Here is a 22988-nt window from a genome sequence, read left to right as displayed (position 1 = left end):
TCTTGCCACTTTACTGTTGATGGGCAGTGCAAAAGCTTGCATTTCCCTTGTTAAGCCAAATCCGGTAAGTTACCATCATCTGACTTCTGTACCACATACTGGCTGTGCAGTATCTTATATGCCAGGCTTCTGTTTTGGTTGTCATTTCTCCTTTTCTCTTGGGGACTTATTAAAAGGCTCTGGCTGCATAATGTGTCTTGCATGTGTTAATGAATGGCCCTTACTGTTCAAGTACAGCTGGAACCAAGGCTTTTATGCAGCCCTTTTTTATAATGCAGGCAGAGCACGGCTAGGTTCTTTGCACTAAAGAGTGGCATCCTATACAGTAGCACGTTAGCAATCTTGTCCTTAAACCAGCTGATGTGACTGAAGATACAGAGCATTTGACCTCTGGATCACATTATAAAGGTACACATCATATAATTGTATGAGCAAACAGTATTGCCATATCCTGCTATCCAGAAAGCAATTTTCCCCACAAAACCAATAGAATTTGGGGTAGGGGCCAGAACATGCGCAAAGATTGAAGTAATACCTACCATTTGAATACACAGGGCAGGATCTGTGCTTTGCAGGATAGAGGAGCTTACTTAGGATAATCGGCTAGGGGAGCAGCTGCCTTTTCAGCATAGATCACTGTTCTGGAAAATCACAGCCACTGCATTGATGAGGCAGTGTGTCCAGCACAGATCTTTTACAGTGAGCATTTTTGCTTCTTCTTTCTGAATGATGACATTTTCATCATCATCATCTTTCTCAGATGAATCAAGGACAAACACATTCATCAAGCGTGAAAGATGTAAGAATGGGGCATTCAGTCTCATTGTACAAAGCGCCTACATCTGCTACACCACAGACCCTGTACTCTGTATGTATATGGTTGGTATCACTTAAATTCCTCCATGTATCTCCACTGGATTTGTTTATTCTTCCAAGGAAAATTGCTTTGCTGTCTCTCAAACTCAGCTGCTTCATTGCTGAGAATGCTTCATCCTGTGAGAACATAAGGATGTTAAATATCAGTGGTGGATCTCCGAAACAGTAGACAGAAGCAACAGATAGCAGGGGTGTTGCTGTATGTATTTCACTAGCTCTGACATTTCCTTTGCTGCTACTCCATCATCCAACTGGCTCAACTGACTCTAACACTCTCATGTTCCAAATGTCATCCACAGATCAAGGATGCTTGAATATAATCACTAATGCTTCCCTTATCATAGAAACAGGACCCTGTCACCTGTCATGTACTCAGATTCAGATTTACACCCACCTATGCATGTGCTTAAAGTCTATGCCTCATCTCTAGAGACATGAAGCTCCCCACTGTAGAAAAAATATCCAGTCCATTTTTGTAGTCTGACTGGCTTATGAAGTTGGCCCATAACTCTGTGAACAGCATTTCATTCTGTTTCAGTGATGGTAGAACAGTGGCCATAAAGAAAATAATGAAGAAGGCATTCACGCTGTCCAAATCCATACGTAAAGAAGTAAAGCAAGTGAGGTAAGAAGCGAAACCTGAGAAGTGTATGTTGTTCCATTTTTACACTGGTTCTTTAGGGGTTACAATCTGTCCAAATGTGACTGTAAAGTCATATTACTGTTTCTTTCAAACTTTGCTTTAACACCAGATCAAAATTGCCTTATGCTTGTTTTACTTTTCTCTCTACATTGTGAGACAAGGCACTTGGTTTTCCAGTTACCCTAAAAAAAGCAGGAGGGACATCCATGAAAATTGTTGATGTGCTGTGATTTCTGTTGATTTTCACAGGGAACTTGACCATCCCAATCTCTGCAAATTCATTGGAGGTTGTATAGAAGTGCCAAATGTTGCCATTGTGACAGAGTACTGCCCCAAAGGCAGCCTAAGTGATGTTCTGCTCAATGAAGACATTCCATTGAACTGGGGCTTCAGGTAGAAAAAACTTTTGAAAAGCTAAATGACACAAACTGTGCTATGTGCTGTTTAGGACAAGATATTAATTTCAGATAAAGTCCTTGGATAGACAGGCCTGCACTGTGATATGGAAAGAATGAAGAAGAAAGAAAGCAAATTCAAATATCCAGCCCAGCCCTTGTCTTCTGGATTTTTGAGCAATCGCATGTTTAACACTGGTTATATTAAGCCAATGACTTTTCAACCCACCTCTAGTTATACTGCAAAACTGGTTTTAACCTTTTTTTCCATGTAACTTCATTTTGTTCCCAAATATCTTGGGCATCCCCATTTAATTAAAAATCACTGCATTTCTGTTTGTGAAGACATTGGTGAAATGATTCTCATACCTACAAGCACTTTATTGTATTTCCCAACATAGAAAATGAGCTCACAATGTCAATGATACTTCCAAAAAGGCAATGACATTGTTTTTTGAGAATAATCTTCTTGACATACTCTTTCGACTTCTGCCGTATGGTTACCTTCAGCAAAGAAAGAGATTGTAAGGGAAGAAACCCTCCAAACGAAGTGAGAAAGTTAATAAAAAATTGTTTCTCTTGTGAACATTTGAAAGCACTCTCAAGGATACAAAGGTACTGGGAATTTCTAGAAGAAACTCAACTGTCTTAAAAGAGGCTAAAGGCCTGTGACCTCAGACAACTGAGTGGGAGTTAAGTGCTTTCAGCCACCCACCTTAAGTGTTTTGGAAAAATGAGCATGGGGACACAAACTGAAAGCTATTGCAGTCATAGGGAGGCTTTCTGTCCACTTTAGTACGATTCGGAGCCACTCTTGAGTGAAGGTTTAGTGGATTTACTAGCTCATTGATTTTTGTCTTTCAGGTTTTCTTTTGCTACTGATATTGCACAAGGAATGGCCTATCTTCACCACCACAAAATGTATCATGGACGGTTGAAGTCTAGTAACTGTGTGATAGATGACCGATGGGTTTGTAAAATTGCAGGTAAAGAGAAGATAAGAAACAAAATTTAAAACTGCCCAGCTAACCCACTAATGCATACAGATTTCACACTCAACACTCCTCCCAAGCATCTCCATGTTGACATTTCATGTGGAAATGCTGACTATACCAGCCTTCACTAGAAGTGCCCTGTGCTGAAGCAAGTTTCATGTTACATTATCATGTCAAGTCATTTAACATGTGTCACTGATGCACACATCAGATCCCACAAATGATGGAGTCTATCAACATCAGTCTGAGCAGAAACTCTGTCTCATTCTCAGTTTTGATACTGAGAGAAAACCTGAGCCATGGACAGTGCTGTAAAGACATAGAATAATGCTGACTGATTGGTAAACACAAGGTAGTTTCATGGAGAAAAGCAGAATCAACTCAGAGCTTTTCAGTCCTGTACACAAAACTGAATATTATTCTCCCAGATACAGAGTTACAGGTCTGCTCTGCTCCTGGTACAGGAAGACAGCCTGTGGGGACAGGAAAACCACTGGAGAGACTAGTTTAGTTTGCGGCTGCCAAAGGAAATGAAAACAATGATCATCTCTTCTACTTCCTCCCCAAAGTAGTTATCATACTCTATAACCTGTAGCCATCTTAAAAACATCAGCAACAGATTTGTGTTTCAATGGTTCATCCTATGACTAAGGCTCCTGCACAGGGCCATGCCTGCTTCTCCAACTTGTTTAGTATCCTGCTGCCTTCAGAACTGCCTACTCTGCTTAGAGCCTGTTGTGGAAAAAAGCATAAAAAATTGAGATAGTTGGATTACATCAACTGCATCACATTAGCACAGCTCCTCTGAATTAAACGAGATCTCTGTGAAATTGTTCAGAAGTTAACTGGTAGCACTGTACGGACTTCAAATATTCATGGTTTATCTGGACGTGGTAATGTTAAACACACCTCACCGATAACCAATGTGGGAGCTATTTGAAAAACTCCAGTGACCTCCAAGATAAATAATGAAGCTCTAGGACCATCTTAATTGGAGGTCACTCCAGACAAAACCAGACATCTACATCCTGCCTTCCCATACACTCATAAGAGTTCTGTTTATATCAGAAAGAATCCTGAAGTCAGTTGTTTCTTTCTCCTCTCTGATGCTGAGTCACAAGCTGAGAATCTCTTCTACATTAGGCTAAAAGTATATCTGCAAAGATGTTTCACATTTATGCTGCCTTTGTTCTGAGGCTAGTGGTGTGCAAGTAAAGCCCACCATTAGATTTTCAGTAGTTCTAGTCTGTCTAACTTGTAATTACTTTAGCAACCTGCCACCACAGATAAGGATCGGGGGACAAGCAGAACAGAAACCTGTATTTGCATGTTAACTTTTGCATTGAAGTAATCCTATTCTCTGACTATAATTTTATAAAATCATAAAATAATTTTAATTGGAAGGGGCCATGTAGTTGAACTTCCCTGCTGTCATGCAGTTTCACCCAAATCTTTGGTTTCCAGATCCTATATTTGCAATTCATTTAGAGGGACAAGACCACCAGACACACACTGTCTTTAGACTAAGATGTGTATTTTAAATATGGAAAATTAATTCCTTTAGACTAGTTGTGTTACTGTCTACTAATGCAGTGTTTCAGAGAAGTACCCACTGAATAGTTTGCTTCCTGTTTTCTTTCATGTTAGATTACGGTTTGCAGTCATACAGAAAAGAAGATTCTCCTGAGGGGTCCAGCTCATACCAGCAGCATTTTATACAGATTTACACAGCTCCTGAAATCCATTCCTTTTCAGGCTTTGAACCCAATTCTATGACAGATGTCTACAGGTAGTTAACTCTTCCTGTTTCTCACACTCAGTAATCTCATCTCAAGTTGAGTATTCTTTAATCACAATTAGGCTCAGTGTAATTCTGTGGTCAACACAGGTATATATGTGGTTGTATTTCAAAAAGGATTGATCCTGAAATACAGAACAGCATAGTTATTACAGGATCTTCTCTTTCAAGGTACATAACCAAATACTTAATTGACTGATATTATATAAATGCAGAGTTGGTCTAATAATTTATAAGGAGTTACTCTAGACTGGTAGATAAAAAAGGTATAAAGACCTGCTATCATCTAGTAATCCTTTTTTGTTGCAGTTTCTTATGAAAAAGTAGATTATTTTCAATAATAACAATACCTTAAAAGTTAACAGCATCAGGTTTTCCAGGACGTCATATTGGATATATGCATCCCATAATTCTATAATTAGTGTCAATACATTATTTTGCTGCATACACACACTGAAAATATTTGGTTTGCAGAGAAAAAATAGAGCTAGGAAAAGGAAATGGATGCACTAGTGAATAGCTCCATACCTTTCCTTTCGAAAGCCTTTATAGGAGAAGACTTTGCAATGGCTTATTTGGCTATCAGATTTAGCCTTACCAGGGATGGATACCTTCTACCCAACCACTTTTCAGATAAGCAGGATTGCAATTGAATTTTCAGAGAATAATAATCCAAAGAAGTAGTAATTGAACTATTTTTTAGAAAGATACCTGTATTTCTTAGTTCTTGCTTGAATTTTCTGTATTAAGTAGGAAAATCACAGAATCACAGAATCACAGAATGTTAGGGATTGGAAGGGACCTCGAAAGATCATCTAGTCCAATCCCCCTGCCGGAGCAGGATTGCCTAGACCATATCACACAGGAACGCGTCCAGGCGGGTTTTGAATGTCTCCAGAGAAGGAGACTCCACAACCTCTCTGGGCAGCCTGTTCCAGTGTTCGGTCACCCTCACCGTAAAGAAATTTTTCCTCATATTTATGTGGAACCTTCTCTGTTCCAGCTTGCACCATTGCCCCTTGTCCTGTCAAGGGATGTCACTGAGAAGAGCCTGGCTCCATCCTCATGACACTTGCCCTTTACATATTTATAAACATTAATGAGGTCACCCCTCAGTCTCCTTTTCTCTAAGCTAAAGAGACCCAGCTCCCTCAGCCTCTCCTCATAAGGGAGAAGTTCCACCCCCTTAATCATCTTCGTGGCTCTGCGCTGGACTCTCTCTAGCAGTTCCCTGTCCTTCTTGAACTGAGGGGCCCAGAACTGGACACAATATTCCAGATGCGGCCTCACCAGGGCAGAGTAGAGGGGGAGGAGAACCTCTCTCGACCTGCTGACCACACCCCTTCTAATACACCCCAGGATGCCATTGGCCTTCTTGGCCACAAGGGCACACTGCTGGCTCATGGTCATCCTGTTGTCCACTAGGACCCCCAGGTCCCTTTCCCCTACGCTGCTCTCCAACAGGTCTGCCCCCAACTTGTACTTGTACATGGGGTTGTTCTTGCCCAGATGCAGGACTCTACACTTGCCCTTGTTATATTTCATTAAATTTCTCCCCGCCCAACTCTCCAGCCTGTCTAGGTCTCTCTGAATGGCTGCGCAACCTTCGGGTGTGTCAGCCACTCCTCCCAGTTTTGTGTCATCAGCGAACTTGCTGACAGTGCGCTCTATTCCCTCATCCAAGTCATTAATGAATATATTGAATAGAACTGGTCCCAGAACCGACCCTTGAGGGACTCCGCTAGACACAGGCCTCCAACTGGACTCTGTCCCATTGACCACCAATCTCTGGCTTCTTTCCTTCAGCCAGTTCACAATCCACCTCACTACCCGATCATCCAGACCACACTTCCTCAGTTTAGCTGCGAGGATGCTGTGGGAGACCGTGTCAAACGCTTTACTGAAATCGAGATAGACCACATCCACAGCTTTACCATCATCTGTCCACTGGGTTACATCCTCATAAAAGGCTATCAAGTTGGTTAAGTATGACTTCCCCTTGGTGAAGCCATGTTGAGTGCCCCTAATGATCCCCCTATCCTTGATGTGCCTAGAGACAGCACCAAGGACAAGTTGTTCCATCACCTTTCCGGGGATGGAGGTGAGGCTGACCGGTCTATAGTTACCCGGGTCCTCCTTCTTGCCCTTTTTGAAGACTGGAGTGACATTCGCTTTCCTCCAGTCCTCAGGCACCTCTCCCGTTGCCCACGACTTAGCAAAGATGATGGAGAGTGACCTAGCAATGACTTCCGCCAGCTCCCTCAGCACCCGCGGGTGCATCCCATCAGGGCCCATGGATTTATGGACGTCCAGGTTGCTTAATTGGTCCCTGACCCAGCCCTCATCTACCAAGACAGATTCCTCCTCTATCCTGACTTCTTCTGGGGCCTCAGGGGTCCGGGACTCCTCAGGACAGCCTCCAGCAGTATAGACAGAGGCAAAGAAAAATCACTGTGTTCTTGCTCTATTCTATTTTATAACAAATTATACTTCCTCTGTCTTCTTATTTCCAGTAGTTTGCTGAAAGCATTTGAAAGTGGAAAATGCAGAATAGTACTGCAAGATGTTTTGTGGCCTTTTTCTCTTACTTTTTCTTGCCAGATTCCCAGCCCAGCAGAAGTCTTCTATTTCCTGGTGACTTTGGTAGCTTGCATAATGTAAAGAACTGGGATCCATTTAGAGACTGAAATGCTGATAGTGCAACACAGTTGAGCAGAAGAAAGCATGGTTATTATCACTGTTTATTAACAATATTTACCAAAGAGTAGCTATTATTGCCTTTTATCAAAAGCTCTGAGTTTTACTCTGGCCTGCACTAGGCCACAACAAATGATTACTGCCTTAAGTGACTGTTATGGGGCTTTTATTAAAAAATTAGTTGCAGAAACAGAGAATGTTGTTTAAGTTTCCCCCTTTTTTCAATTAGGATACATTAAAAATTATATGAAGACATGTTTTTATATATAAGGTTTACTGGATTAATGCACACTATTCCCTTGTAAATGTATGCATATACAATGTGCTAAAACATTATTAATTGTAATCCATTCTATCAGATTATGTAAGCAAGAATTTGAGGTCTCAATAGTATTTATATCTATAGGCTTAAACATGCCATTAGAATTTGCTTCAAGATAGCTCAGCTAAAGGCAGTTTGTCACTGTGTTGGTATTTCTGGCTATTCTCATTTGTCCTGTGTCGGTCTTTACTTTTTCTACATGGGCTAGTCTTTGAAAGTAGTGTGCTCCAACTAAGCAGTAATTTTAGGATTGTCATGCATTGCAGTTTATCGTTGCCCCACAGCCAAAATGCATTCCAGAAAATGTTTCCTTGGTGCTTGTCTGGTTCACACTTTGCCCCTGTTCAAGTTAGATATTATTACTTGACTTTGCAGGCAGCCTGGCTTCCTGAAGACATTTCTTGCCAAGGACTCCCCTTAAAATAGTGCTAAGAGCTGATTTGCTCATATCATAGATGACTACAATGAGCTTTTGACAGATTCAGTGAATGCTTGCTGAATCTATCTTACTGTCAGTCCCTGTGTCTGCAAAATCCAGGTCTTCTTTTGTTGTACTGCAGTTAATCCTTTCTTAGTAAAAAAGAAAAAAACAGTAAGAGATTAAATCAGAAAAGGGAGAAGAGCAATGCGCAGTCAGGGAAAAAAGAGAGAGATGTACCCTGTAGTATTAAAAGGGTTGCCTTTTTAACTCAGCTATTATTCAGAACCCGCACTTTAACACAGTTTGTGCTTAATGTTATGAGAAGGTGCTAAGCCTTCCTGGTACATGTATGTGGGCTCACTGGCCAGTCTTGAAATCCTCAGTTTTCATCTGTGCAAAAAATCCATTAATATGGCCCAAATAAAAAATGAGTAGAAACTGTAGGAGTGGGACTTGTAATTTCGTGTGCTCTTACAGATGAATCACTTGCTTTTAAAGTTCTCTAGGGAATGTGTTGGTCAGATGGGAAAGCTAAAATGGAAATGAGAACAGAGCATGAAAGCAGCTCCTGTTTGAGCTGAAGAGGCTGTTTCCAGTCAGAGTTTCTCCTAGACTAGCTCCTGTTGATTTGTAATCATTATGTGAATTTCACTATCCACTATGTTAGGACTTTTTTGAGCGGTGCTGCTGAAGCTGAATGAAATCAATACTGCTTTATCAGAGTTACCATCATCTAATTACTCTCCTTGAAAATCTATTTCAGCTTTGCTGTCTCACCAGGACTGGTATTCCTTTCTACTACCAAATTACCCAAAAATTAACATAAAAATCTCATCAGGTTAATTTCTACATTATTCAGCACGGTTTATACGCATTATTTTATTTGCCAGTGGTGGTCCACGAGTGGACTGGAAGGTAGATCAACATACCCCATTATACATCTAGAATGCCTTACAGAACAGAGCAACCATTAGCAATACAACAGATTTCAAACCAATATTGCCCATAAAAATAAATGTTATCAAGTAGAGAAGCATGCGGGGAGTTAATTGTTTCAATACATTAAGAGGCAAGAGCATCTTTATCAGGATTACTGGCTGGAGGAGGTGCTGGCTTCTTAGAGATTACTGTTCTAAAAGATCTCTAGTGAGTTCAGTAAGGAGACTGAACACCCAGTTATTACCCCATTTTTTCCATTCTTCACCATTGATGAATGTGTTTGGCCTTGGCTTATCTGAGGAAGATGATGATGATTATGAAAATAGATATTCAGAAAGAATGAGCAAAAATGCTTACTGTAAAATATCTACTCTGGACACACTGTCTCATCATTGACTTCACAGTGATTTTCCAGAACAGTAACCTATGCTGAAAAGAAGCCACTCCTCCAGATGATCCTGATGAACCTGCTCCTGCCCCTTGACTACAGCACAAACTTGTCCTGTATGTTTAATTGGTAGGTATCATGTAAGTCTCTGCACATATCCCTTCTAGATTCCATTAATTCTTCCAGAGAAATTTGCTTTACTGTCCATGAAACTCAAACGCTTCATCTCTGAGACTGATAACTGTGAGAGGAGACTGCTATGAAATAATCAGTAACAGATCTCTGAAAACACGGAGTAGTAACAGATAGCAGCACTGTTGTCATCCTCCCTTTTAGGATACTGGCCTTTCAGTCATAAAATGGGGAAGAATAAGAAATCATGGAAAGAAGAAATCACTGACTCCATTAACTGTTATTTCATTAAGATTTTGGTTTGCTTTTATTCTGCAGTTATGCCATCATTTTACTAGAAATTGCCACGAGAAGTGACCCTGTGCCAGTAAGTAAAGATGAACCTTGAAGTTTGCGTGACAGCTTTGATTCTGTTTCTGCTGAAGATATAAACTAAACTCTGAGTAACTGCACCTTTGATTTATTTTTTTGAGCATGCATTTTCCTCTTGATTTTGTGGGTGCAAGTTCAGTTCCAATGGAACATGCAATCAGGGCTTCCTCATGCACATACCAGTCTTCCCTTTAGGACTTTGAAGAAGAGTTTATGACAAAAATAATGTAGCTCCCAAGTTGCCTTTTGGTTAGCTCTGTGAGGCTTAATGGCAGAGGCGGGTGGAGGGGGAAAGTATGCCATAACATCTTCCTTTTCTCTGTTGTTCCTTCCCTTTCCTGCCATGCGCAAGCCCTTTCAGTGGAGTCTTGCTGTGCTAAGAATGTGCTAGAAGAGCAAATGAGCTGCTCTCCATAAGGAAAATGTGTTCTTTGCACATGTCTTGTGACCAGTGCTAAATGGCAAACACAAAAAAATGCACCTTGAAATTGAAACCAGATGTTCTGGATATGTAACCATGTTCTGCCTGAAATAATTTTCTTAACAAGAATTCTAACAACGAAGACCTGAAACCGCCATTCTTCCGTTTCTGACAGTTTGTGATAACAAACCAATGTAGGCCTTGTGGTTTCTCAAAAGTTTCCCAGTACCTTGCTGGATATTCATTTGTTTCAGAAGTTGTTTACCTCATATAAACAGTGAGATAAAAGTCTTTCAGCCACGAAGAAGCTTTTAGACAAGGCCACCCAGTTTAGACTGGCTTATATCCTTTTTTTTTTTTCTTTTACTCTCATGTGAAAAAGCTGATCTGGAAGTGATGGGGATCATAAAAGTAGTGACAATCATAGTAATATATTTCAATGGGCAGTATGAAAAACACACCAGCTCTTTCAACACTTTTTAATCCCTTTATCTCTAGAAAGATGATGTGCATTCAGCTGACTATTCTTGGTGCCCACCTTTGGCAGAATTAATTTCAGGAAAGGCTGAGAATTCTTGCCCATGTCCCACGGATTACACAGAGGTGAGTAAGATACAATATAGTGTAAAAAAAAATCTTTATTAAAGTGAATTTAAGACATGTCACAGAAGTTTTATGGCAATATTACCTCTGATGAATGTAAACAAGACAGAAGTCAAGAAGTATAACTCAAACAAGGCATGATGAAATGCTTTAATATCCTTAACAAAAAAACAGCCATTCTGACAAATTGAAAGTTTCAGTTGTCCCCTAAAATTGTCAGTGTAACAATGATGTTTTTAATATTCAATCATTGATTTTTGTGCATTTTCATTTTATTACAAAGTGTTGAGTTCCATACATATTTTATATTAGTAATATCTATTTAGCTTGCTGGTAAAGGACTTTTCAATAGTGGAGTATGCGTCTCAGACAAAGTATGAGTTTGGTTTGATTCTCGTGCAAAAGGTCTATGTGTTCAGTAGCCTCAAACTGCCTAACGAAACAAAGTACAGCCCCTCCCACTTCGATTAAATCGGAACAAGATTCTGGCATCCTTGTTTCAGCTTAAGAACTATATAATTCCCCTTTGGTGGTTTGTAGCAACCTAAATGTAACAAACTTCTCATAAACAGCACTGAATTTTAATCAATAGTTAATGTTCTTAAGAAGTAGTTGAGTTTTTAATCTTTTGTGAATTTTGTGTAGACAAGTCCTCTGAAAACATTATGTGACTCCAACAGCATAACACTGTCTTAAAGTACATGACAAGTGCTTAAAGCAGTGTTTGGCAGAAGGAACATGAGCACCTAATTCATGATTTCCCGCAGCAGCATTTTCATGAACTACCATCCTTCATTCAGCATAAATCTGTAGAACTCCGGAGATATCAGTATAGCTCTGCCACTTTTCACCAGCTGCAGACAGGGCTTCACATGCACAGTTTACACTGAGAAAATAGTAGTATTAATTAGAAACTGCCTGTGCTTGAAATGACAAAAGGCTGTTTGCTTTTCTCACTCTCTTTCCCTGCTGCAGTTAATCAGAAGGTGCAGAAAACATAATCCAGCCCAAAGGCCTACATTTGAACAAGTCAAGAAAATGTTGTATAAGATGAATCCTAATAAAGTTAGCCCTGTTGACATGATGATGACTCTGGTAAACTAATTTTTTAATCCAATCCAAGTCATTCTGCTCACTTACAATAACTTTCACCTCTATCCTTCTGGTTTGTTTTTTTGACCTCATACCCTGTGTTTGATGAGAAAATCCACAGTCATTCATTCACCTCTGGTGGGCTGACGGTAGCTGCAGTTCTGCTTGAGACTCAGCTTTCCTTGTCATTCCATTTCTGTCAGTTTTTCTTAACTTTCTCAACTTCTTTGGATCTGAACACTTTTGTTTCTTCAGTCAAATGTGGTTTGGTTTTTAATGCACTCGCAGGAAACTATAGTCCCCTTTTCCAGTGGCTTGGTGGTAGTCTTACAGTACTGGGGGTGTAGAATTCCTGCATGCCACAAATAGCATGTTTACAGATGCATTTTAAGCAGAGTATCTTAAGCCCATCAGCAGAGAAAAGAGACTCCTGCCTCCACAGCCTGTTGCCACACACAGAGCAAGGATGCAAAAAGCATAGCATAGCATAGCAGGATAGTGTGCAAAACAGCATCATGAGCTTTTGAGAAAAGATTGAGACTTAGATACCTTTGATTTTGGTAGCATTTTAATCCATGTCTGCAGCTTGGTCTCTGCATTGGATTCGACCTCTAATGTTTACACAGGCTTTGAAAAGTCTGGAATTGGCTTCTGCCCTCTTATGTGTAAGCAACAGTCTCAAATCTAGAATCATAAATTTACCTAGGCAGAAATCTGATCTTTTGGTTTTGTAAGAAAAAATTATCTATCTGTCTCAGACCTGAGCTTTTGCTTATCAGAATGTTTTCAAAGCACAATCATTCGAATGTTTAAATGCTATCCAACTATGAATCTGTTTCAGTAAAAGGATTATTTTATGCAATTCTCTATTTTATTTAGATGGAGAAATATAGCAAACGTCTGGAGATACTGGTTTCTGAGAGAACTCAGGATTTAATGCATGAAAAACAGAAGACTGATCGTCTGTTGTATAGTAAGTTATATAGCAAAAATACTGGATATTCTTCTCAATAATAATTTGATTTTAACTGTCTAATTGCAAACAGAAACCCTTTGATAGGTGATTAATAGATAACATCTTGTTGGCAATGAATTAATATAATTGTTCCTTTCAAAGCTGGTAAGATATTTAGCTACTTTTTATATTTTCCCCCTAAAAGCAGTGCATTAATCTGAGAGCTATGACTGCAGAATCTGTAGTGCTCTCATGTTGATCTTGCTTGGCCGTCCTTCTGTATAGTTATAAATACTGGAGAATTGCTTTTGGACTGAGGTTACTTTTGATGGCAGCATGTCTTCTGGAATTCCACAAGAAAAAAGGGTTAAAAGAACAAGTATAACACGTAGGAGAGAAAAAGGAAAAGGCTGTGAAAGTGCAAGACAGGAGAAATAAACATCAAAAAAAATCAGAGAAGAGATAATAAACCTAACACAGGAAGAAAACACTAGTAAAGAATTGTCAAAGAAGGAGTTAGTAATGTCCTACCTCACACTATTAGATTACTCTAATACCTTATTCTGACTGGGAATGTTTAGATATTGGTTTGTTTGAAATAGAAGTTATGATTCATCTGAAAAATCTGGACTTGTTATCAGTGAGATTTACTGTGAATTCTCACATTACAGTAGAGCAGATTTTGATGCTAAATTCACCTTCAGAATATTTCACATTTATGAACATTGCTTTCGTAACTTTAAACAAATGTGTTCTCTTTATTGTGTGCTTTTATCCATGTCAAAAGAGTAACAATGCTCTGCTTTCTACAACAGGTATGTTGCCAAAGCAAGTAGCAGATGATCTAAGGCAGGGAAAACATGCACAAGCTCAAAGTTACTTAAGTGCCACCATCTTTTTCAGGTAAACAAAAATTAAAGAAAGGACTAGAACTGATTCCTACTGAAGAAACTTCTAGGCTCCTAATGGTACTGAAGCTCCTGAGTACAGAATTTCTGTCTAAATTGCCATTAATCATACCAGGTGACAACATTTGACTCTGCAAATGAGTGTGTTTCAAAATTCTCACACCTCTCATTTTTTTCGTTATAATTACCTAAACAAAAAATGAGATTACTGTGGAGCTCTAACACACAGCAACATGTCACTTTATGTGTGTTACACATGCATGCATGTATGTTTCATAAGATAGGCCTAGGTAAAAGTTCCAGCATTTAGCTGTGTAAAGGAAACTTGTCTATCCTTAGAGTCTACATGGATTTACAATCTTTGACTTGTTACGTGTGCATCAAGTGACATATAAATTGCATATCTTCACTTGGTCATAAATGGAGAGATATTAAGTTCCCTTTTGTCATTTGTACATAACCCTAAACTGAAAACTACTTAGTCTGTCACAGATTAAAGTCTAGCTGTAAAAAATAGTTTACTGCATTGGTAAGCAAAAAGGCTTAGGTCAGTCAATCATTTTAAATGGAAAGAGTTTGTTTTTAGTTTAAGCAAATGTTTGAAGAAAAAAACTATTCTGTAAGATCCTTAGTAAAAGAAATATTGAAAAAGAGATGGTTGAGATAGTTCCACTGAGAAATTATTACTGTGTTTTTAGGATTACCAATCTGCAATAGCTAAGACAGTGGATGAGTACGTTCTTTTTGTTGTGTTTTAACAGTGACATTGTTGGCTTCACTCAGCTATCCAGCAGCAGCACACCTTACCAAGTGGTAGATCTCTTGAACAAGCTTTATACCACTTTTGATGAAATCATAGATAACTATGATGTCTATAAGGTGGAGACAATAGGAGACGCCTGTAAGTTCCTTGAGCTGTGGACAGTGATGGGGTGTGGGTATTTCATCAGGACAGAGACTGATTTGATGAAAAGGAAGAACAGATGAAAGAGATTTGGAAAGCTTATTACCACTGGGAAGAACACACAAAACAATTAGGGGAGAAGTCCTAGCAAACTTTAGGAACATTCTCCTGCACATCTTTCATCATTTCTACAGTTGATGAATGTTGTGGATGGGACAAATGAGTTGACTAAACTACTGCTGCTGTTTATTTAGTCCCTATGACCTGTAAGGTCTGATTTTAAACCTTGGCAACACATTAATCCCAGTTGGTAACTTCTGTTTCACAGGAACACAACTGAAAAATTTACCTTCTGCATGGGAGCATACATGCCATTTCCATAAGCTTTCTTATCTCTGTCTTGTTTGGAAAGACCATGACAACCTTCTGTCTCCTAATATTCTGTAGGGGCTTGGCTGCCTCTTCTTTTTGGATTTTTAGAAAAATGGCTTTCTATTTGCTACCATGGGAATCTGCTGGGGATTGATTAGCATTAAGACTGAGTCCCATCAAAAACCAAGCAGAATCTAGCAGGATTTTTGGATAAGACAGACAGGAAATCCTATAAGAAGTGTGGAAAAAAAGCCCACTCTATTTTTTTTCATGGCACAGTTGAGCACAGTGTAGAGCATAAAATTCCTGAACAAATGCACCCAAGGGATCCTGAAGAGACCTGTCTTTTCTCCTACACAGTAAGAGTCAGTGTAGGAGGCATAGGACAATGCCTAGTGGGAATTATTGTCTCTCTCTATAATATCTACCCAAAGACAAAAGGTACTGAACAGCCACTTTCCCACTACCTGTCCCACTTCAAGTATCCTCAGTGGTGAAAGGGAGGAAGAAAGGGTAGGAGGGAATGAATGTTATGGAAAAGAAAGAAGGAAATCCAACATTTTTGAGAGCTAGGGTAATTCCACACATGAGATGTTGCCCTATCCTTCATTTGTTTCTGGCTTTCTCTGCTCAGCAGACACAACTGTGCCACAGGATATGAAGGAATAGGGCTTTACTTTTTTCTAACTTAGGCAGCATCCTTTAGTAAATCCGTGTAATGCCAAACGTTAACACATTGCATTGTTGTGTTAAGATATGGTGGTGTCGGGAGTACCTAAAGAGAATGGGATCCTTCATGCTGGTGAGATCGCAAGCATGGCTTTAGACCTTCTGGATGTCTGCAAGACTTTTAAGATCCCACACAAGCCCAACACCCTCTTAAAGATAAGAGCAGGAATCCATTCAGGTATGTTGAGGGGGCTGTAAAAGAGTCTTCCTCTAGTTTAACAAATGTTTCTGTAGTCGAATTTCCTCTCCATTAAAAATAAAGTTAATTTCTTGACATGAGATGGAACACCTCATAGAGGTCATCCCAACAGAATAAATTATTGGGTACCTGGAATATTCGGAATATAATGCAAAATACAACATTGGAAACACCACATGGCCCCAGTGCCTTTGCTGATGTGACTGAGGACTGCCATTCTGTGTCTGTTCCTTGTCCTTTTCAGCTGTTCTTGTCTCAAAACAGTGAGTTGCTTCTTGACTCTTTGATCTGGCCTTCAGTCTCAGACTCCGAGCTCCCTGATCTAAGCTGATGTGTGATTGCAAATCCTTCTCAATAGACAGTGTTGGACATGCCCAGCATCTACAAATTACAGAATCAGAGAATCACAGAATCAACCAGGTTGGAAGAGACCTCAGGGATCATCGAGTCCAACCATTGCCCTGACACCACCATGTCAACTAGACCATAGCACTAAGTGCCATGTCCAGTCTTTTCTTAAACACATCCAGAGATGGTGACTCCACCACCTCCCTGGGCAGCTCATTCCAATGTCTAACGACCTTTTCTGTAAAGAAATTCTTCCTAATGTCCAACCTGAGCTTCCCCTGGCGAAGCTTGAGGCTATGTCCTCTTGTCCTATCCTAGTTGCCTGGGAGAAGAGGCCAACTCCCAGTTCACTACAACCTCCCTTCAGGTAGTTGTAGACTGCAATAAGGTCACCTCTGAGCCTCCTCTTCTCCAGGCTAAACAACCCCAGCTCCCTCAGCCATTCCTCATAGGTCAGACCCTCCAGACCCTTCACCAGCTTGGTCGCCCTCCTCTGGACTCGCTCCAACACTTCAACGTCTTTCTTGAGGTGCAGGGCCCAGAACTGGACACCATATTCAAGGTGCGATTAAGCGGCTTACATTGTCTTAGCAAATGATCGTTATCTTCTGTATTTTAAATCCCCTGGGACTGACAAGAAGGAATCAAAATGCTCATTTTCTGCCTTCAGGAAAATCAGGTTACTTCCTCTTCCTGCTTTTCCATGTGTCCAGTGAGTGTTGTGTGCACAACTCCTGTTGGCGGCATTCCTATCTCACTGCCCCTCAAAATATTCTGTTGTACTGTTGAAACATGATTCCGCAGACGCCTTAATTCATGCACGTTACCTCCATCCCATCATCATTTCCCCCACCATTCTCCTTTAAGGCCCTTTTGCAATTCCCTCCATAGCTCTGGAAGCCATCTGTGCACCAGATGTATAACCCATATATGACAATACTGACTTTATCTTGTTAATGAATGAGCTATAAGGTAATGTATGAAGCAGACAGGAGGCTGAATGACTAATGACGTGATTTAAACCCACAACATATCTTGTTTTCTTTTCTTTAACAGGGGCAGTTGTAGCTGGAGTTGTTGGGACCAAAATGCCACGGTATTGTTTATTTGGAGATACTGTGAACACAGCTTCCAGGATGGAATCTACCAGTGAAGGTAAGAAGGAACAAACTGCAGATGTGGTTTTGACCATCTCTTAATGATTTCTGAAAAAATGTTAGGCTGAGTTTTGAGTCCCGTCCTGTTTAAATGACTGCAAATCCTGTAAGGAGGGTGTTGATTTCTGTGTCCAATCTGCCTATGTGCAAATTAGGCCAGTGATATTCTCTACAACCTTGGTAACAAGATCCCCTCGTTCCCCAAGACTCAGAGAGGGATTTTCATGGCTTTGAAGTTCTCTACAATTAAAAAAATTAAGAATCAGATAAAATGAGAGGTAAGTGGATATGTTCACTGTTTCTATTCCTTCCTGGCACCCAGCTGAATTTATAGTAAAAATATTTTCATGACTCTTCTTTTTCACTGATAACTTCTTCTAATGGAGAACACAGGAGATGGTCAGACACCATGGCAGTTGTGTCTGCCTTTAACCAGCATAGAATATTATATATGTGTCCTCCAGCAAAGAGAACACATACATTCAGACGGAAACTTGTGAAAATTAAATCATGGAGATATCCTCACTTTCACTTCTTCCCAGGAGATAACAGAGCTCCATGTTTAGTTAGCAAGCTTTATTTTTAGCCAGTATGAGCATTTGAACCTCATCTTCTGAAATATTTTAGCCTGATCTACAAGAACTGGGGGGAAAATAAAAAAGGATGAGGGAGTGATTCAAGGTCAAACAACTTTGATAGCTCGTTTTTGTTTCTTTCATTCATGCAACGAAGATGAACAGTTTAATGGTTCACATTGCAATGCTTTGTAAATGGATTTGAATCAGGCAAAATCCAAGGTGTTTTCAAGTTTAGTTTCATGTTAAAAAGTGATGCTTGCAATATCTATCATGATCCACCAAAATAAAGGCAGAAAGGCAGAGAAGTTGTCCTACATGATGGCATTGAATGTTTACCATGGGGATTTGAGAATTGGCCATTTTAAACATGTTTCTAAAGCAAATGCTAGCCTGAGCGGAACACATATGACTTCATTTTCCTTCTGTCAGTCTCCCAAAGGGACCTGGGGGTCCTAGTGGACAGCAGGATGACCATGAGCCAGCAATGTGCCCTTGTGGCCAAGGCCAATGGCATCCTGGGGTGTATTAGAAGGGGTGTGGTTAGTAGGTCGAGAGAGGTTCTCCTCCCCCTCTACTCTGCCCTGGTGAGGCTGCATCTGGAATATTGTGTCCAGTTCTGGGCCTCTCAGTTCAAGAAGGACAGGGAACTGCTAGAGAGAGTCCAGCGCAGAGCCACAAAGATGATTAAGGGAGTGGAACATCTCCCTTATGAGGAGAGGCTGAGGGAGCTGGGTCTCTTTAGCTTGGAGAAGAGGAGACTGAGGGGGGACCTCATTAATGTTTATAAATATGTAAAGGACAAGTGTCATGAGGATGGAGCCAGGCTCTTCTCAGTGACATCCCTTGACAGGACAAGGGGCAATGGGTGCAAGCTGGAACACAGGAGGTTCCACATAAATATGAGGAAAAACTTCTTTATGGTGAGGGTGACCGAACACTGGAACAGGCTGCCCAGAGAGGTTGTGGAGTCTCCTTCTCTGGAGACATTCAAAACCCGCCTGGACGCGTTCCTGTGTGATATGGTCTAGGTAATCCTGCTCTGGCAGGGGGATTGGACTAGATGATCTTTCGAGGTCCCTTGCAATCCCTAACATTCTGTGATTCTGTGATTCTGTGATTCTGTGATTCTTTCCTTCTCCTCCTCCTCTTTTCAGGCTCCTTGTATCATCTTATGTGAACTGCTTTAAAACTAATGCTGTCAAAATCTACTTCCATCATTCTTCATATTTCATCTTTTGTTCTGTATCTCAGTCTGTTTCTCACATGGCTCATCAACACTACAAAGTTCAGTATAAAGATGGAGCTTCTTATCTTTTAAGCCTTTCTTTTATCTCCCTCTTTCTCTGGGCATGTACATCTGAGAATCTCAAATTACATTAACATGTTTTAACCCTAAAATGATCACTTTAAAATAGATAAATTAATTACTAGCAATGTAAATTAAAATTGCTGTCAGCTGGAATCTGAGTGCTAGTGTCTTGTTGCCAAGCAGGATGACCAGTTAAAATATCACGTATCTACAGGAAAGAATATTTCAGAGATATGTATCTGGATATGTTGAAACATATACTTCAGACTTCCTGATCTACAGGGAGTGTTTTGAGACTTTCAGTAAAAAAAATTTAAACAAAGAAAAAAAGGCGAATATTACAAAACCATCATTTTCTGGTATAAGAAAAATCAATACGACAATCTTAGCCAGTCCTACTGTCATCTGGGATCTTTTTCAAACAAAGAAGCGTAATGATTTACTCTGTGTAGCAGAATGTTAAAGGCCAAAAAAAAAACCCAGGATTTTTTTTGGCAATTTTCCAAATTTTGGCAAAATTTTGCTTTCTGGCAAAAGTAAGAATATTCAGTGTTTGTTCTATCTGTCCTTCTTCTTAGTCCTTCTTCCATCTTTTGCAAAAGGCAAGACAGCCAGGGTTTACATGAAGATAAATTCTCAACTGAGGAAAAATCACATTGTTAAAAAAAAACAAACAGTGGAATTATGGTAACATTGTCTCTTCCCCCTGTTTTTATTTACAGGCTTGCAGGCAGAGCAAGGATGGCAGTTTGTTTAATGTTTAGACTTAGCTGAAAATTGTATGCAAAGAAAGCACTGGATCTTTATTGACCAGGAGGTAGAACTATGTATGGTTTTCTTCGCAAGATGAAAAGGGTGTTCGTCAGTAACTCCAACCAGGCAGCTATGATGAGTAGACAAATAATCTTAGATGCAGGATGTGAAGAGTAGTTCTTGTTGACAGCCACGTATTTGTCCTGAGATGCCCTCACAAAGAGTCCAGGATACTGAAGCTTGTGTGAACATTTCAAATAACAGAGGAATGACAGCAAAGACATGAAAAAAGCAAGGGAGTGTTCATTAATGAGTCTTGAAGTCTTTGGCACGCCGAGGGGGGCGAGTCTGTCTTAGATGTTTAAATTGCTACGATAATATGACATTTGTCTCTCTTTCCAGCTCTTAAAATACAGTGCAGTTCAAGTGCATACCAGCTGTTGGAGCAGATTGGAGAGTATGTGTTAGTATGCCGTGGGAATTTACAAGTCAAGGTGTGTATGCAACATTTATACTCAGCTTTTCAGAGAGGAGAGCGTGAAAGTACTCTGGAGTCCCTGAATTTTAACCCATGCAGTCCTCTATGTCTCAGAGTCCTTGGGTTAGACTATTTACTGTCCCTGAAGAGAGGAGGCTCAAGTTTTAAACCAGGACCAATTCCATGGCCTTGTTCATAGGACAACCCTGATAACTCAAAGATGAAGAACTTAGCCAAACTTGGAAGTACTCTGCAGCACGTCACTTTGTCATAACTGCTTGAAATCAAAAAAGGTTATTCAGAGACATCATAAATCATCACAAGAGTTCCATAAGAGCACTAACATACTTCTGGACCCAGTTTTGGATGGGACTTCAAAGAATTGTTTTAATCCATAGTGCTGCCACTATCTTTTAAGGAAAAGTTTTATGCCGCAGTTTTCCTGTATGTAAAATGGCTGGCAGGCACATCAGTCTCATTTTGGCACTTGCTTTGAGTTGTAAAAAGAAGATTATTACACAAATGATGGGTAGTATTATAACTCCATGACTCATTTTCTTCCTTAGGGGAAAGGAGACATGGTAACATACTGGCTTGAAGGTAAGAAAGCCTCTGACACGCAGAAGGCAGTCACCAGCACTGCTGTGACTCTTCAAGACCCCAACAGAGCTCCATTGAGTTTGATACCAGGTGTCCTTCCCAGTGATCCTCTCTCAAGTCCTGCTTACTAGCCACTCACTAACTCCAACATCCATCTTGCTTTCAGTCTGTTAGGTCATCCTGCTGAATTAGAAAGTAAGAAAAGAGGTCATACGCCTTTTTGGCCTTGTGAATGTATTAGCTCAGACTTTATTCACAGGTATCTCTCTCCGACCAGTGGCAGAAAAACTACAAAACAGCAAGAACTCATCTTGAGGAATGATACATAAGACTGGCCTACCAGCTACAAGGGCAGAAGGTAGCTGCCAGTGTTACTTGTTGATTTGGTTTTGCTGGGTATCCCCTGTCAGCAGCCTCCATCACTTCAAAACCATCTGGCTGGACATTTTAGCCGGTAAGGTGCTCCCACAGGAAAGAAGGAGACAGTGCAGTGTTGCTGTTTAGTGGTATGATAAACCTTGTGGGTGTGATTGTTTCTGTGCTGTGAAAGGGAAAAAATGAGATGTGTATTGTGTTAGAAAGCAAGGCCCACTGAAACAGGAGAATGAAGCAGTGCAATCATGGTGGATACAAATCGAAATGAGAATTTGTCCTCCTCCTTCCGTTTCGTCTCCTTTACCTGGAGCATAGAAGGAAGAATTAAGAAGAAAGTCCAGGGTATTTCCATAGAGTCAAGACTTAGTGATACCTGACATCTTGGTACAGAGATCTGAAAATCTTGGGAGATAAATGAAAGACATTATATGCTGTTGTTAAACAGAAGAAAGTCCATTACAGGTGCTCTTGTCTTTGTCTGCTCTGGGATTTCTCTGAAAACTGCTCTTAACATTAGCTTATATTATGGAGTTGCTTTGACTAAAGTGGTGGTAAACCTACTGTTGTTGGCTAGCTGTCTGACTGTGAAATCAGGCAGCCCTCTGAGTCACTGTGTAATTTAGGACAGAGTTTAGAAACGTCATTCCTGAGCAAGCATTTCCTGTAAAGAGAGACCCATTACTCACTACCAGTGCAGTAATCTGTTGATGAGCATGGTTCTGTAAGCATTGCTGGTGTTGACTTTCTTTAAAGACAAAGCATATGTACGATGGACCCTGTTTATACTTTTTAGGGTTTTATTTATGGCAATACATTGCCTTTCAGGGCTAATCTATTTTGAAGAGTTTAGCCAGTCCAGTCAAACTGATTAACAGTCAAACTGATTAACAGTCTAACAGAATTAGATACGTGAAACAGAGGAAGAAAGGATACCAAGAGTCACAGAAATTTCACCATCATATGAACCTGACTGGCCAAAGCTAACTGGAAGGAGCTGAAAAGGAAGGACTACGAGTGACCCAGCACCATTTACTCCTCCTTCTTCTGCTCCCTTACCTTCCAGTCTGTCCCCGATTCTAGGTACAAGTACAAAACCACACAAGTAGATGCAATTTCTTTGCTATAAATTTATGTAGCTTAAACAAACAGCTGACTAGGTGTCCATGTTCCCATGTAGCTAGAATTCATTTAATTCTGAATATATGCTGTGTGATAGTAACAGGAGAGTC

The 22988-nt window shown here is 40.2% G+C and overlaps 1 protein-coding gene across 1 annotated transcript in view; it reads left to right on the top strand.

The window, feature by feature from the left end:
* Positions 1-21515, top strand: part of LOC137676256 (atrial natriuretic peptide receptor 1-like) — a 42982-nt gene extending 21467 nt beyond the window's left edge. Inside the window, exons 10-23 of the mRNA XM_068422954.1 lie at positions 1415-1501; positions 1769-1912; positions 2779-2900; positions 4557-4698; positions 9925-9973; positions 10898-11002; positions 11978-12097; positions 12974-13067; positions 13865-13952; positions 14719-14858; positions 15988-16140; positions 17566-17664; positions 20709-20800; positions 21351-21515. Coding sequence (XP_068279055.1) covers positions 1415-1501; positions 1769-1912; positions 2779-2900; positions 4557-4698; positions 9925-9973; positions 10898-11002; positions 11978-12097; positions 12974-13067; positions 13865-13952; positions 14719-14858; positions 15988-16140; positions 17566-17664; positions 20709-20800; positions 21351-21515 — 1600 coding nt within the window. The remainder of the gene's footprint in view (positions 1-1414; positions 1502-1768; positions 1913-2778; positions 2901-4556; positions 4699-9924; positions 9974-10897; positions 11003-11977; positions 12098-12973; positions 13068-13864; positions 13953-14718; positions 14859-15987; positions 16141-17565; positions 17665-20708; positions 20801-21350) is intronic.
* Positions 21516-22988: the final 1473 nt, after the last annotated feature.

This window comes from Nyctibius grandis, chromosome Z (genome assembly GCF_013368605.1).
Source record: "Nyctibius grandis isolate bNycGra1 chromosome Z, bNycGra1.pri, whole genome shotgun sequence".
Lineage (NCBI taxonomy): Eukaryota > Metazoa > Chordata > Aves > Nyctibiiformes > Nyctibiidae > Nyctibius > Nyctibius grandis.
The sequence above is the reverse complement of the archived record's forward strand: the minus strand, read 5'-3'. Positions and strand labels throughout refer to the sequence as shown.